This window comes from Panthera uncia (genome assembly GCF_023721935.1).
Source record: "Panthera uncia isolate 11264 chromosome C1 unlocalized genomic scaffold, Puncia_PCG_1.0 HiC_scaffold_4, whole genome shotgun sequence".
NCBI classification, from domain to species: Eukaryota; Metazoa; Chordata; class Mammalia; order Carnivora; family Felidae; genus Panthera; species Panthera uncia.
The window spans coordinates 13978794-13995974 of NW_026057585.1; the positions used below are offsets into that span (position 1 = coordinate 13978794).

A 17181-nucleotide genomic window follows, 5' to 3' on the forward strand; every position below is an offset into this window, starting at 1 on the left:
GTGCTGGTCTCTATTGCTCCACTGCTGTGGCTGGTCTGTTCTCTTGACTTGAGCAGTGCTTCTGATGGCTCTCATTGGCAGGTGCTGATTGCAGACTCCTGAATTTCTTTCTTTTTTTCTTTTTAAGGTTTATGTATTTTGAGAGAGAGAGTAAGTGGGGGAGAGTTAGAGAGAGGGGAAAAGAGAGAGAATCTCAAGTAGGCTCTGCACTGTTAACACAGAGCCCAATGTGGGGCTCTAAACTCATGCATGAACTGTGAGATCATGACCTGAGCCCAAATCAAGAGTCAGATGTTTAGCCAACTGAGACACCTGGGCACCCCCAGCCTCCTGAATTTCTTATCAAATTGACCACTGACCAGGTGATCACTCCCATTACACAAGAGCAATGGGCTCCAAATTTGTTTATCCACCCATGATTTGTGTACATTTATTTAAAAATTACATATGTGCAGTTGTCAGTTCATGCTAAATATTAGAAAGCCTATTTTCCTCTTTAACTTTTATAAATATAAAAAGAAGTCTTAACATTTACTCCCTTGGTTACTAAGATTTGGATTTCAACTAGCCTATGGGAATGACAGATGAAGTCTTGGTCTAATAAAAGGGAGAGAGAATTGGCCCAGGATGGCCCCATGGAGGCTGATCTATGTCAACCTTGGCTCTGAGCACAAAACTGAAAAACAAACAAACAAACAAACAAAAAACCAAAAACACCACCAACAAAAAAAACCTCCTCTGAAAACTCATAACCATGGGACTACCCTCACTCAGTTTGGAGTTTGAATTGAGAATATGCTGTCTGGGGGGACACCTGGGTGGCTCAGTACGTTAAGCAACCCACTTCAGTTCAGGTTATGATCTCATGGTTCCTGGGTTAGAGACCCACATTGGGCCCCCTGCTGTCAGCGCAGAGCCCCCTTTCCATCCTCTCTCTCTCTCTCTCTCTCTCTGCCCCTCCCCTGCTCGGGCTCTCTCTTGGTCTCTCTCAAAAACAAATAAAACATAAAACAAAAATACTGTCTGGGAATCCCTGGCCAAACATTAATCTGGGGGGGGGGGGGGGGGGGGGGCGGTCCTAAGCTGCTTTCCCCCAGCCAAGACTGGCAAAATCAAATCCAGAACCAGGGCTGTTGCCGGACAGGCGGGAACCGTCCTGGCGCACTTGCTCCAAACCCAGAGACTTGGGAGCCCACGCGTTCCAGGGTCCGTTGCTGCGCGCTGCCTCTGAGGCTCCCTGACGCCGGTACCGGCGGCCGCTCAGCCTGAGGGTGGGGCTTTCCCACTTTTCAGGGTACCCTTAGCGCTGTGTCAGCATGCTGCGCCGAGTACGGGGCTTCCTGTTGCCCACCGTGGCTGGCCAGGAGAAGGAACCCGACCGCCTTTTTGAAGAGCTCTTCCACAAACTGAACCATCACGGGGACGGGATGGTGGACATCACAGAACTGCAAAAAGAACTGGAAGCTATGGGCATCCCTGTGGGCCAGGACGAGGAGGTGGGCCGTGATGCGTTCAGGCCACATATTGTACAGGGCTGCAGGTCCTCTGGAGCCATTAGGAGGTGTCGGTGGGGCTGGGACTGGGGGTGGCGACGGAGAAGACCCCCTCACCCCTTCCCGAACTCCTCTCTGGGCTCAGAAATTCTTTCCGTGTGAGCTGCTTCGCCTGAAACTGCCCAGCTGTTGGAACACTTGTCACAAGTTTGTCCTAATAATGACCTGCCATGGTAAAACATATTGAAGACTTTGCCATCTTGCCTAAGTGGGGGCCAAGCCATCAAAACTCTTAAAAGGCCTGCTTGCATCATCGCAACGTTAACCAAAAACCCTCATTGAGCCAAATGCCGATGGCGTGTGTTCAAATTTGGTTAGCTTTTGGGAACTCCAAGGATCTGCCTTGATGGCCTGTGATGGCTCATCCTACAAGGGCACCCCATAGGTTGGGCTATGCAGCCTGCAGGGCAGTTTGCTCCAGAATGCCCCTGCCTCAGGGCTGCATCATGCCCTTCTGGGACATTCCTGGGTGTGCACTGGCTCCTCTGCAGGCTGTAGCTGGAGATGTTCTGATACTAACACATGAATTACAACCATGTATTTTCAGTTTACTCTAGCACTACCAAAGAATCTATACCGAAGAATCTACAACAATATACCATTCACTAGAGTGTGGACTTATCAGTAAGCTTAACAAATGACAGTATCCATACTGACTGCTGTGTTTTCAAAGAAGCCTCACTTCCACAGCTGTACATTTAACCAGTTGACCAACTAGAGTTAAAAAAAAAAAAAGCTGCTTTAATTTAAGCTTCTCTAAGACACAATGAGGCCCAGCAGCAGCATAAGAATATATGTGCACATGCATTTGAAAAGGGGAAGGGGACACCAGGTTTTGTAGAAATCTTTTTCTTGTGAGGAGGCTTAATTAAATTCAGTAAGAGGAAATGACAATATTTAATAAGTTTCCATCTGGTAGGCTTGAATTGAATAATGGATGTGAGGTCACACAACATGGAGTCCAGAAAAACATACAATCAGGACGGTAACATTTATTCTTAAGTCCATAATCCTCGGGGTTTATAAAATGCATGCCAGAGAAATGAGGGGATAACTACATACCCTTGATTATGCTATGTCACATTTTGTCATAGAAATTGATGATTTGTTCCCTGGGGCTTACCCAACCACAGATGATGGTTTTGATTATATATAATATACCTATTGTATTGATTTCACTGCGTTCTCTGTGTCCAAGGCTTTTTGCTGCATTCACTTTGCATTATCCAGAAAAGAAACTCATGACATTATGCTTTTCTTCTAATACAGACCCAGAATCTTAATATTCTATTTCCCTTCTCAATGAAGATCTGGGTCCTCTGTTTTGTCAGACTGACCAGTGTCGGCTCTATCTTCATTCAATTTATCCCAGTGGTTCTCAACTAGAAGTGATTTTGCCCCTCAAGGACATCTGGCAATTTTTACTTTTCTGATGGTCATGACAGTGGGGGATGTGTGTGTGTGTGTGTGTGTGTGTGTGTGTGTGTGTGATACTAGCATCTAGTGAATGAAGTCCAGGGATGTTGCTAAATATCCTATAATGCACAGGACAACAAAAGATGATCTGGTCCCGAATATCAATAGTGTCAAGTTTGAGAAACCCTGACTTACCCCAACCACAGCCCCTGTCATTCCTTGCTCCCATCTTCCAGTAGCTGTACATGCCTTGTATGTCAATGAGTAAATACAAGTTCCTTCGGGTTTCTGGCTCTCCTGTAAAATTACCTCAGCTGTAAAATGAGGATAATAATAGTACCTAGCTCATAGGGTTGTTATGATGATTAATGAGCAAACAAATGAAAAATGCTTAAACTTCTTTCCTGAGCTTAAAGCTGCTAGTAAGCCTCTATAAATCAGATACACAGACTATAATCTTACCTTTATTTACATTCCTGATCACTTCATTTCCATAGTCCCAAGGAATGAGGTATTTCTTCTTTTCAAAGTTGGTTCTTCCAGTACATTGTCGACTTCATGTCCTCTCCATCTCCTTTCAAATAGGAAAAGTACAGCTTCTGTAATTCCTTTTCTTTGTCCCGTATTTTCAAACTCTTCCTCTCTAATAACAATGATCCTCCCATGGCCCTGCCCCCCAACCCAGACATTGTCCTATCATTCTCCTCTGTGTGTAGTCTGGGTCTTTGACAAAGCTATGTCTATGCTTTCTGCCTTCTCTTGTCTGTGGTGGTTTCTGCTTTCATTCTTTCCCTCTGTGAAAGGTCACTAAGGACTTCTGCATTATGCACCCATGGGATCTTTCTAGTTATTTGTTTGGCCTTTCTTCAGCATGGAACACTGGTGATGGCTCCTATATTTCCTCCTTTGGCACTATGTCTCAGCTCTCAGGCTGTTGCTTTTCAGATCCCTTTATAGACTCTTTTGACTCAACCCTCAAATGTGGGTGAGCTTCAAGATTACTTTTCAAGGCTCCAACTATCATCCTAGTGTGGGTGACTCAGAAATGGATAGCTATCCCCAGCTTCTGAGTCTCTCCATTTCCCTCTCTGATCATAGCTTTGGTTAAGTGTTCCACCACCAAATCATTCTATATTCCTTTTTCTTTATCCCAACATGCAGTTAATCACAGCGTCCTATGTAATTCCTTAGTATATCTCATAACAAGTTCTTTTCTTCTCCATACCTATTGTTCCTGGTAAGCCCAGGCTCCCACCATCTCTCACCTAAGTTGCTATAACCAGTTTTATAATCAGTCTTCTTGCCCTTTCCTCTCACCATTTCTTCCTCCACATTGCCACCCTGTGACCCTTCTAAAAGGTACATCTGATTGTTTTGGGGCTTACAATGTCAGTGGGAAAGTCCAAGCCTCTTAGCATGGTATGTAAGACGATTTCTTCCTTCCCTCCCTCCCTCCTTCCCTCCCTCCCTCCCTCCCTCCCTTCCTTCCTTCCTTTTTTTAAAAGTAGGTTCCATATCCAGTATGGGGCTTGAACTAATGACCCTGAGATTGAGAGTTGCATGGTCTACCGACTGAGCCAGCCAAGCACCCCTATAAGATGATTTCTTGGTACGTGTTGAGGTTCATGGGGCAGTTCTCCAGTTTTCCACCTTGCAATTATTCAAAGATCTGGATTCCTTTTTTCTTGTGGCATATATATATATATATATATATGCACACACACACATATATACACACATATATATACATATATACACACAGACTATAATCTTACATATATATATATATATATATATATATATATATATATATGAGGATTTTGTTAGCTAGGCCTAGAAGTGGTACACATTACTTTCACTCTTATTGTATTGGTGAAATCTTGCTCATATGACCATGTTTAACTTCAAGGGAGACTAAGAAATGTAATCTAGATGTGTGCCCAAATCGGCAAGAAAGAATTCTGGTGGAATTCTAGTGGTCTCTGCTACATCCCTCGGACTTTTGTATCTTTGTTCACCTTTTGCTAGAGATTTTTAAAATATTCAAGTGGAGTCACTCCTATGCAGATTTCTCTCATATCTTTATTCCCCACTGAACCTTGAACATTCTTTTTCTTTTGATATATTTTATGATGTAATTAGTATTTCTGTTCTTTAATAAAACATTTATTGTAATAAGAATTTTAGGGGGCACCTGGGTGACTCAGTCGGTTAAGCGACTGACTTCGGCTCAGGTCATGATCTCGCAGTTTGTGAGTTCGAGCTCCGCATCAGGCTCTGAGCAGTCAGCACAGATCTGAAGCCTACTTCAGATTCTGTGTCTCCCCCTCTCTCTACCCCTCCCCTTCTCATGCTCTGTCTCTCTGTCTCTCAATAATAAATAAATGTTAAAGAAAAAAATTAAAAAAAAAAAGAATTTTAGTGGTGCCTGGGTGGCTCAGTAGGTTAAGTGTATGACTTCAGCTCAGGTCATGATCTTGTGGTTTGTGGGTTCAAGCCCTGCATCAGGATCTATGCTGACAGCTCAGATTCTGTGTCTCCCCATCTCTCTGCCCCTCCCCTATTCACATTCTGTATCTTTCTCTCTCAAAAATAAACATAAAAAAGAATTTTATAAAATATGTAGACATATTTCCTAAGAGTTTTAGTTTTTTTTTAAAAAAAATGTTTATTCAGGGGCGCCTGGGTGGCGCAGTCGGTTAAGCGTCCGACTTCAGCCAGGTCACGATCTCGCGGTCCGTGAGTTCGAGCCCCGCAGTCAGGCTCTGGGCTGATGGCTCGGAGCCTGGAGCCTGTTTCCGATTCTGTGTCTCCCTTTCTCTCTGCCCCTCCCCAGTTCATGCTCTGTCTCTCTCTGTCCCAAAAATAAATAAAAAACGTTGAAAAAAAAATGTTTATTCATTTTTGAGAGAGAGAAAGCATGATTGGGAGAAGGACAGAGAGAGAAGGGGGGAGAGAGGTTCCAAAGCAGGCTCTGCTCTGACAGTAGTGAGCCCCATGTGGGGCTCGAACTCACAAACCGTGAAATCATCACCTGAGCTAAAGTTGGATGCTCAGTTGACTGAGTCACTCAGGTGCCCCGACATAAAATTAATTTTATTTTTATTTTTTAACTTTATTTTTTTAAATTTACATCCAAATTAGTTAGTATATAGCGAAGCAATGATTTCAGTAGGTTCCTTAATGCCCCTTACCCGTTTAGCCCATCCCCCCCCCCCACACCCCCTCCAGCAACCCTCAGTTTGTTCTCCATATTTATGAGTCTCTTTTGTCCCCCTCCCTGTTTTTATATTATTTTTGTTTCCCTTCCTTTATGTTCATCTGTTTTGTCTCTTAAAGTCCTCATATGAGTGAAGTCATATGATTTTTGTCTTTCTCTGACTCACTAGTTTCTCTTAGCATAATACCCTCTGGTTTCATCCACGCAGTTGCAAATGGCAAGATTTCCTTCTTTTTGATTGCCGAGCAATATTCCATTGTATATACATACCACAGCTTCTTTATCCATTCGTCCATTGATGGACATTGGGGCTTTTTCCATACTTTGGTTATTGTTGATAGTGCTGCTATAAACATGGGGGTGCATGTGTCCCTTTGAAACAGCACACCTGTATTCCTTGGGTAAATGCCTAGTAGTGCAATGGCTGGGTCATAGGGTAGTTCTATTTTTAGTTTTTTTGGGAAACCTCCATACTGTTTTCCAGAGTGGCTGCACCAGCTTGCATTCCCACCAACAATGCAAAAGAGATCCTCTCTGCATCCTCCCCAACATCTGTTGTTGCCTGAGTTGTTAATGTTTGCCATTCTGACAGGTGTAAGGTGGTATCTCCATGTGGTTTTGATTTGTATTTCCCTGATAATGAGTGATGTTAAGCATTTTTTCACGTGTTGGTTGGCCATCTGGATGTCTTCTTTGGAAAAGTGTGTATTCATGTCTTTTGCCCATTTCTTCACTGGATTATTTGTTTTTTTGGGTGTTGAGTTTGATAAGTTCTTTGTAGATTTTGGATACTAACCCTTTATCTGATATGTCATTTGGAAATATCTTCTCCCATTCTGTCAGTTGCCTTTTAGTTTTGCTGATTGTTTCCTTCACTGTGCAGAAGGTTTTTATTTTGATGAGGTCCCAGTAGTTTGTTTTTGCTTTTGTTTCCCTTGCCTCCAGAAATGTGTTGAGTAAGAAATTGCTGCGGGCAAGGTCAAAGAGGTTTTTGCCTGCTTTCTCCTTGAGGATTTTGATGACTTCCTGTCTTACATTGAGGTCTTTCATCCATTTTGAGTTTATTTTTGTGTATGGTGTAAGAAAGTGGTCCAGGTTCATTCTTCCACATGTCGCTGTCCAGTTTTCCCAGCCCCATTTGGTGAAGAGACTGTCTTTATTCCATTGGATATTCTTTCCTGCTTTGTCAAAGATTAGTTGCCCATACATTTGTGGGTCCATTTCTGGGTTCTCTATCCTATTCCATCGATCTGAGTGTCTGTTCTTGTGCCAGTACCATACTGTCTTGATGATTATAGCTTTGTAGTATAGCTTGAAGTCTGTAGTTTGTTTTTTTTTAATATACAACATTGTATTAGTTACAAGTGTATAATATAGTGCTTTGACAATTCTATAATTACCCAGTGCTCATCAAGATAACTCTTAATTCCCTTCAGCTATTTCACCCATTCCCCACCCACCTCCCCTTCGTTCTCTATAATTAAGAGTCTGTTTTTTTAATTTGTCTCCTTTTTTTGTTTGTTTCCTAAATTTTACATATGAGTGAAATCCTATAGTACTTGTCTTTCTCCAACTGACTTATTTCACTTAGCATAATACTCCCTGGATCCATCCATGTTGTTGCAAATGGCAAGATTTCATTCTTTTTTATGGCCAAGTAATATTTAGATAGATAGATAGATAGATAGATAGATAGATTAGTATACCACTTCTTCTTTATTCATCTATCGATGGAAACTTGGGTTGCTTCTATAATTGGGCTATTGACCCTTGAACATTTTCTATCATAGTGGCTTTGGTGTCTTCCCTGTTAGCCTATAAACTTTGTGAGGGCAGAGGCTATTTTATTAACTGCTAAATGAATATTTAGCAACATTCTGTGAGGATTCAAAGATAATTTTTTTTTCGGGAAGACAGTTTAGTGATTTATTACTTACATTTAACACCCAGTGCTCATCCTATCCAGTGTCCTTCTTAATGCTCCTCACCCCTTCAGCCCTTTGAAACTCCACCCAACACCCTGCCAGCAACCCTCAGTTTGTTCTCTGTATTTAAGAGTCTCTTATGATTTATCTCCCTCTCTGTTTTTATATTATTTTTGCTTCCCTTCCCTTATATTCAACTGTTTTGTATCTTAAATTCCATATATGAGTGAAATCATATGATATTTGTCTTTCTCTGACTTAGTTCACATAGCATAATGCACTCTAGTTCTATGCATGTTGTTGCAAAGGGCAAGATTTCATTCCTTTTTATTGCCGAGTAATATTCCATTGAGTGTGTGTGTGTGTGTGTATACACCACATCATCTTTATCCATTCATCGTCGATGGACATTTGGACATTTGGGCTCTTTCCATACTTTGGCTATTGTTAATAGTGCTGCTATAAACATTGGGGTGCATGTGCCCCTTTGAATCAGCATTTTTATATACTTTGGATAAATACCTAGTAGTGCAATTGCTGAGCCATAGGGTAATTCTATTTTTAATTTTTTGAGGATACTCCATCCTGTTTTCCAGAGTGGCTGCACCAGTTTGCATTTCCACCAGCAGTGCAAAAGGGTTCCCCTTTCTACACATCCTTGCCAACATCTGTTGTTGCCTGGGTTGTTAATTTCAGCCATTTTGACAGGTGTGAGTTGGCATCTCATTGTGGTTTTGACTTGTATTTTCTGATGATGAGTGATGTTAAGCATTTTTTCATGTGTCGGTTAGCCATCTGGATATCTTCTTTGGAAAAGTGTCTATTCATGTCTTTTGCCCATTTCTTCACTGGATTATTTGTTTTTTGGGTGTTGAGTTTGATAAGTTCTTTATAGATTTTGGATACTAACCCTTTATCAGATATGTCTTTCACAAATGTCTTCTCCCATTCTGTTGGTTGCCTTTTAGTTTTGCTGATTGTTTCTTTCACTGTGCAGAAGGTTTTTATTTTGATGAGGTCCCAGTAGTTCATTTTTGCTTTTGTTTCCCTTGCCTCCGCAGATGTATTGTGTAAGAAGTTGCTGCAGCCAACGTGAAAGAGGTTTTTGCCTGTTTTGTCCTCTAGGACTTTGATGGCTTCCTGTCTTATGTTTAGGTCTTTCATCCATTTTGAGGTTGCTTTTGTGTATGGTATAATAAAGTGGTCCAGGTTCATTTTTCTGCATGTCGCTATCCAGTTTTCCAACACCATTTGCTGAAGAGACTGTCTTTATTCCATTGGATATTCTTTCCAGCTTTGTCAAAGATTAGTTGCCCATATGTTTGTGGGTCCATTTATGAGTTTTCTATTCTGTTCCATTGATCTGAGTGTCTGTTTTGATGCCAGTACCATACTGTCTTGATGATTACAGCTTTGTAATACAGCTTGAAGTTTGGGATTGTGATGTCTCCAGCCTCAGTTTTCTTTTTCAGGATTGCTTTGGTTATTTGGGGGTCTTTTTTGGTTCCATACAAATTTTAGGATTGTTTGTTCTAGCTCTGTGAAGAATGGTTGTGTTATTTTGATAGGGACTGCATTGAATATGTAGATTGCTTCGGGAAGTATCGACATTTTAACAATATTTGTTCTTCCAATCCATTAGCATGGACTGTTTTTCCACTATTTTGTGTCTTCTTCAGTTTCTTTCGTAGGCTCTCTACAGCTTTTAATGTATAGACTTTTCACCTCTTTGTATAGGTTTATTCCTAGGTATTTTATGGTTTTTTGTGCAATTGTGAATGCGATCGATTCCTTGATTTCTCTTTCTGCTGCTTCATTATCAGTGTATAGAAATGCAACCGATTTCTGCACATTGATTTTATATCCTGCAACTTTGCTGTATTCATCTATCAGTTCTAGCAGTTTTTTTTGTGGAGTCTTTTGGGTTTTCCATATAGAGTATCATGTCATCTGCGAAGAGTGAAAGTTTGACTTCTCCTTGCCAATTTGGATGCCTTTTATTTCTTTGTGTTGTCTGATTGCTGAGGCTAGGACTTCCAACACTATGCTGAATAACAGTGGTGAGAGTGGACATCCTTGTTGTGTTCCTGACCTTAGAGGGAAAGCTCTCAGTTTTTCCCCATTGAGGATGATATTAGCATTGGGTCTTTCGTATATGGCTTTTATGATCTTGAGGTATGATCCTTCTATCCCTACTTTCTTGAGTGTATTTTATCAAGAATGGATGCTGTATTTTGTCAAAAGCTTTTTCAGCATCTATTGGGAGGATCATGCGGGCCTTGTCCTTTCTTCTATTGATGTGAGGTATCACACTGATTGACTTGCAGATATTGAACCAGCCCTGTATCCCAGGAATACATCTCACTTGATCGTGATGAATGATTCTTTTAATGTATTTTTTGATCAGGTTGGCTAGTGTTTTATTGAGAATTTTTGCATCCATGTTCATCAGGGAAATGGGTGTGTAGTTCTTTTAAGTGGGGTGTTTGTCTGGTTTTGTAATCAAGGTGATGGTGGCCTCATAGGATGAGTTTGGAAGTTTTCTTTCCCTTTGTATTTTTTGAAACAGCTTCAAAATAATAGGTGTTAAGTCTTCTTTAAATGTTTGGTAGAATTCCCCTGGAAAGCCAACTGGCCCTGGACTCTTGTTTGTTGGAAGATTTTTGATTACTGAGTCAATTTCTTTACTAGTTACAGGTTTGTTCATATTTTCTATTTTGTCCTGTTTCAGTTTTGGTAGTTTATATGTTTCTAGGGATTTGTCCATTTCTTCCAGATTGCCCAATTTGTTGGCATATAATTGCTCATAGCATTCTCTTATTACTGTTTGTATTTCTGCAGTGTTGATTGTGATCTCTCTTCTTTAAATTTTTTGATTTTATTTATTTGGGTCCTTTCCTTTTTCTTTTTGATCAATCTGGCTAGGAGTTTATAATTCTTTCATAGAACCAGCTCCTGATTTCATTGATCTGTTCTACTGTTTTAATAGATTTTGAAATCATTGGTTTCTGCTCTAATTTTTATTATTTCCCTTCTGCTTGTCTTGGGCTTTATTTGCTGTTTTTTTCCAGCTCTTTGAAGTGTATGGTTAGGTTGTGTATTTGAGACTTTTATTCCTTCTTTAGGAAGGCCTAGATTGCTGTATACTTCCCTCCTATGACTGCCTTTGCTGCATCACAGAAGTTTTTGGGTTGCTATGATTTTATTTTCATTGGTTTCCATGTACTTTGAAATTTCCTCTTTAATTTTTTTATTAACCCATTCATTCTTTAGTAGGATGTTCTTTAATCTCCAAGTATTCATGGTCTTTCCACATTTTTTCTTATGGTTGATTTTGAGTTTCATAGCGTGTCCCAAAAATATGAATTTTTTTTGTATTTGTTGATGGCTGATTTGTGACCCAGTATGTGATCTATTCTGAAGAATGTTCCATGTGCACTTGAGAAGAATGTGTATTCTGCTGCTTTAGGATGAAATGTTCTGAATATATCTGTTAAGTCCATTTGGTCCAGTGTGTCCTTCAAAGCCATTGTTTACTTGTTGCTTTTCTGCTTATATGATCTGTCCATTGCTGTAAGTGGGGGTGTTGAAGTTCTCTACTATTATGGTATTATTAGCAATGAGATTCTTTATGTGTGTGATTAGTTGATTTATATATTTGGGTTCTTCCATGTTGGTGGCATTAATATTTATAATTGTTAGATCTTCTTGTTGGATAGACCCCTTAATGATGATATAATGCCCTTATTCATCTCTTGTTACAGTCTTTAGTTTAAAATATAGTCTGTCTGATATAAGTATGGGTACACAGCTTTCTTTTGATGACCATTACCATGATAGATTGTTCTCCATCCCATTACTTTCAATCTACAGGTGTCTTTAGATCTAACATGAATCTCTTGTAAGTAGCATATAGATGGGTCTTGTTTTCCTATCCATTCTGATATCCTATGTCTTTTGATTGGAGCATTTAGTCCATTGACATTTAGAGTGAGTACTGAAAGATGAATTTAGTGCCATCGTGTTGCCTGTAGATTGGTGTGTCTGATGGTGCTCTCTGGTCCTTCCCAGTCTTTGTTGCTTTTGGTCTTTTTTGTTTTGTTTTGACTTTTCTCCACTCAAAGAGTTCCCCTTAAAATTTCTTCCAGGGCTGGTTTAGTGGTCACGAATTTCTTTAATTTTTCTTTGTCTGGGAAATTCTTTATCTCTTCTTTTATTTTGAATCACACCCTTGCTGGATAAAGAATTCTTGGCTGCATATTCTTCTGATTCAGCACTGAATGATTGAATATATCCTGCTACTCCTTTCTGGCCTGCTAAGTTTCTGTGGATAGGTCTGCCGCAAATCTGTTTTGTCTTCCCCTACAGGTTAAGGACTTTTTTCCCCTTTTCTGCTTTCATAATTCTTTCCTTGTCTGTTTATTTTGTGAAGGTGTCTATGATATGCCTTGGTGATAGTCGGTTTTTGTTTAATCTAATGGGAGTTCTCTGTGCTTCTTGGATTTTAGTATGTGTTCTTCCCCAGATTAGAAACATTTTCCACTATAATTTGCTCACATAAACCTTCTGCCTCTTTTTCTCTCTTCCTTCTCTGGGACTCCTATGATTCAGATGTTATTGCTTTTTAATAAGTCACTGAGTTCTCTAAGTATTGTATCATGCTTTTTTGCCTTTGTTCCCCCCCCCCTTTTTTTTCCAGCTTCATTATTCTCCATAATCTTGTCTTCCAAATTGCTGATTCATTGCTCTTCTTCATCCATCCTTGCTGTCACGGCATTCATTTGAGATTGCATCTCAGTTATAGCATTTTTAATTTTGTCCTCACTAGATATTATTTCTCTTATCTCCACAGAAAGGGATTCTATGCTTTTCAACCTCAGTTAGTATTCTTATTATCATGGTTCTAAACTATAGTTCAGACATCTTATATCTGTGTTGATTAAGTCCATGGTTGTCATTACTTCCTTTTCTTTCTTTTGGGGTGAATTCCTTCATTTTGCATTTTGGAGGAAGAAAAAAATTGATAAAGTAAAAAATTAAAAATTAAAAACAAGATGAAAGATCAAATAAAGGAAGCTAGATCCTAGGTGGGTTTTGGTCTGCTTGTTGAAAGAAGCTTGATAGAATAGAGAAAAAAGGGAAAGAAAAAAAAGAAGGTAAAAAAAACTTTTTAATTAAAAAAATTATATAATAGAAAAGAATAAAATGAAATAGAGTAAAAAAAGTGTAAAAAATAAAAAAGTAAAAAAAATAAAATTTTCTTCTTCTGTATCAAAGAATGAGGAAGAAAAGAAAAAAAGAAAACAATTTAAGCAAAAACAGAAGCAAATAAAATGAATAAATAAATGAACAAGTGAACAGAATGAAACCTGAATGAAGTTACATCCAGTTTCCCCTAGAACTGAAACTATGAAGCCTTCTATAGTCCATATACTAAGCAGGTGGAGTGACTTGTGTTGGTTTTCTATGGGATGTGTTTGGAGGGTGCAGTTGGGTGGGACTTGGAGTAATGGCTCTGTTCTTCACTAGGTGGCACTGTTTAGTTTACTGGGGTGGACCAATAAGGAGGGGTCTGTGTGCCACATGGGGAGAAGTGGTTCCCCTACTTGGAGTGCAGGTGTGTGCATATGCACACATGGTTGTGGTGAGAATGGCTTTACCTAGCTCCCTAGTCTGTGACACAGGAATTTTGTACTCACACTGACCTGTCATCAAGCACTCCCCCTTTGTCTTCGTTCTCCATCTACTCCTCACCTCTACTCTGTCTATGTCCAAGCTGTTTGCCTACCAGGCAGCACCTCCCTCCAGAGTCTTATCTGAGATGGGGTTGGGTTTCAAAACCCCACATTTTATAGACCCTTGTGGCTAGGACCCGTGCCAACTTTCTGGGGAAGGGTTTCATTGAGCAATGGCTGGTGCTGGCTTCCCCCAGAAGTGGGATTGTGCAGTGGCAGAGGTTCATAGATTATAGCAAACGACAACACACAGCCAGTGCCAGATTTCACTGCACTCTAGTGTCTTTGTCTCAATACCAGCAAATGTGGCTGCTCTCCAGGGTCTGCTGGGACCTTTGCCTGTGGGGAGGCTGTATGGCCTCCACTAAATGCACTCCAAGCAGGGGAACTGCTTCTCCCTGTGTGGCATATGGACCCCTTAGACACTGCTGCCTGCTCCTGGAGATTTGTCCTACCTCCTCACCAGACCACCACCAGGCACTGAGCTCTGAAACCTCAGGCTCTGTATTCCACTGTTTATAGAATCCTGGTGGTATTGAAACCCTCTTCTTTCTTCCTATCAATGGTTTTGGGGAACAGATTTCTTGTTCAGTCCCCTGCGAGTGTTTTCACTCTTTCTTTCTTTCCAGCTACTTTTGGGAGAGTGGTTTTCTTGCACTCTCATGGTGCACTGCACTCTCCCCCTTTCCCTTTCTTTGTCCTCTCTCTGCAAAAACAGCTCCCTACCCTCTGTGGCTTTTCTCTTCCCCACTTCACCTCTCTGCACCACATACCTGACAAGTTTTGTGGCTCAAGTTATGCATATTGTTGTGTTAATCCTCAGATCAATTTCCTAGGTGTTCAAAATGGTTCTGTGCTGATCTGGTTGCATTTTAGGGATGAGACAAGCTCAGGGTCTCCATGCTGCTCTTGGAAACATCTTGGAAACTCCCAGAAGCTATATGTGATTCATTTCTTTTTCTTAAGCATTTACTGAGTAAATGAATACATATAGGACTGTTGAGTAGAAGAGTAGACTAGTCAGTTGCTAAACCACTTTAAATTTCCAATACCAAACGATTCTATGTTTTCAGTGTTAGAAATTTTATTCTAAAACTTATGTACCAATAATCTATGGTAGAATTCTAATTTACCTAAGATAAATGTACAAATGTTTAAGCACTACAATTTGTAATGTAACTTGTCTGAATCCATGTCTCTAATAACATTTCTTTTCTCTTACAGATATTAAAATCTGTTGATATTAACACATGCAATCTGCTGAACCTTGGCACATTTATGCAGTACCTTAAAGATAATGAGAAGACAATGAAGATGAACTTTAAGAGTTTGGATGCAAATAATGATGGTTTGTTCTTATACAGTGAGCAAACATGTGTAGCCAAGAATTAACTACAGTTTAGTAAAGGTTTATTCCTTGATATTTGGATTCTGTGAAAGGTTATTAAAAACTCATTTATTTAATTCATCATTTGTTTGACTGTTATTACTTCTAAGGAATATTTTTAAATGATATAATTTTTATTTGCATACTATCTTTCAAAAATAACAACCACCGGGGCGCCTGGGTGGCTCAGTCGGTTGGGCGGCTGACTTCGGCTCAGGTCATGATCTTGCGGTCCATGAGTTCTAGCCCCACGTCGGGCTCTGTGCTGACAGCTCAGAGCCTGGAGCCTGCTTCATATTCTGTGTCTCCCTCTCTCTGACCCTCCCCTGTTCATGCTCTGTCTCTCCCTGTCTCAAAAATAAATAAACGTTAAAAAAAAAAAACAAAAATAACAACCACCAACAAAAAAGCCTACACTTTGAACAATATGCTTTTTACCCTTTGAACAATATAAATATCTAAGAGATATTTATAACATTTTGATAATTTTTACACAAAGGTCAATGTATCAATGGTAGTTAAGCTGAATCTGGAAAGATGAGCAAAAATTAGCTTAGTGAAGAGTGGGGAAGTGTTCCAGTCAGAGGAAATGGCTTCCTGGGAGACTGGTCACACCAGGAGAGCAGGTCATGTCCTAGCAACTGGAGGAAGACCAGCGAGGCTGAAGCTGAAAGCAAGGGGAAATGTCAGAGAAAAGGCTGAGAGGCAGGCCTGGTCAGGATCATGGAGGTGTTTGAGACCTGTGAAGTTTTCTGGACTTGATCCCCAGGGGGAATGAAGTGGGAAGGCACTTAAGAGTTTTTAGTAGGAGGAGTAGCACCACCATATTTGTGTGGAGCATGGATTGGCATCTGAGCTAAGATGAGATTGTGGTGATGAGAATAAATAATTTGGCAGATGTTTAGTCATAGAACAGATCATATTTGCTGACTGAAATTGCAGGATGAAGGTAAGGAAAGAGGCAAGAACAATTGGTTTGAGCAACATTGGAGGCTGTTAATATTATTATTGGTATAGGAAATATCATATGGACTCTCCAGTCTCTTCTTTTTAGCTTGGCAGGTAAAAGAAATAATTGGAATATTAATGTCTTAATGAAATGTTGCAACAATGTAGTGAATATTGCTTAACTCTTTGCCTTTGTATCTTGTCATGTCTTCCAATTAATCTTTCTTTATTTTCTTTGTTCCTTTAAAGGAGTGATTGATACTTCGGAAATCATCAATACTCTCAACTTAATCAGTATACGTATTTTGGAAAAAGAGGCAGTGAAGATTCTTGAAAGGTCAGCCCTTACATGTGTGCATAGATTTTAAAATTATTTTTTATTTGCTTTAAAACCCTTTTCATTACAAAAGTGACAACTATGGAAACTTAGGGAAGCATGAGTAAGAGGGAGAGAGTATAGTACTCTGAGTCCTGGTATTCTTTAATGTTAAGAGGCCAGGGGTTGAGGGGAAACCAGTAAAGGGGGGGGAAAAAGGAGAAACTAGAGAAAAAGGACAAGAACCAGGAGAACTCTGTTTTGGAAGCCAAATGGAGAAAATGTTTTAAGGAGGAGGCACTGTCTTTGTCAAATGATGCTGATAGGCTAAATAAGATGAGGACAGAGACCAGACTACTGATTTTACACTGCTGAAGCCATTGGTGGGGTAATGGTGGTGAGAGCCTGATGGGAGTGGGTTCAAGAGAGAATAAGAAGAAATTGGAGACAGAAGATAGACAATTCTTTAAGGAGGGTTACTGCAAAGGCAAAGAGAGATAAAGGTGATAGTGGGGGAAAATAAAGTCAACATATTTTTTTTTAAGATGCGAATGCATGAGGCGCACCTGGGTGGCTCAGCTTGTTAGTGTCCAACTCTTGATTTTGGCTTATGCTGTGATCCCAGGTTGTGGGGAACCCCTGCATCGGGTTCCATGCTGAGCATGGAGCCTGCTTAGGATT

General features: G+C 40.1%; 1 protein-coding gene across 1 annotated transcript; it reads left to right on the forward strand.

Moving 5' to 3' along the window:
* The first annotated feature begins 1135 nt into the window (after window positions 1–1135).
* LOC125912320 (calcium-binding mitochondrial carrier protein SCaMC-1-like) lies at window positions 1136–15320 on the forward strand. The gene is made up of 2 exons (XM_049616675.1): window positions 1136–1496; window positions 15074–15320. Exons 1-2 carry the CDS (start codon window positions 1317–1319, stop codon window positions 15239–15241), a joined length of 348 nt encoding a protein of 115 aa, XP_049472632.1. The 5' UTR covers window positions 1136–1316; the 3' UTR covers window positions 15242–15320.
* The last annotated feature ends 1861 nt before the right edge of the window (window positions 15321–17181 follow it).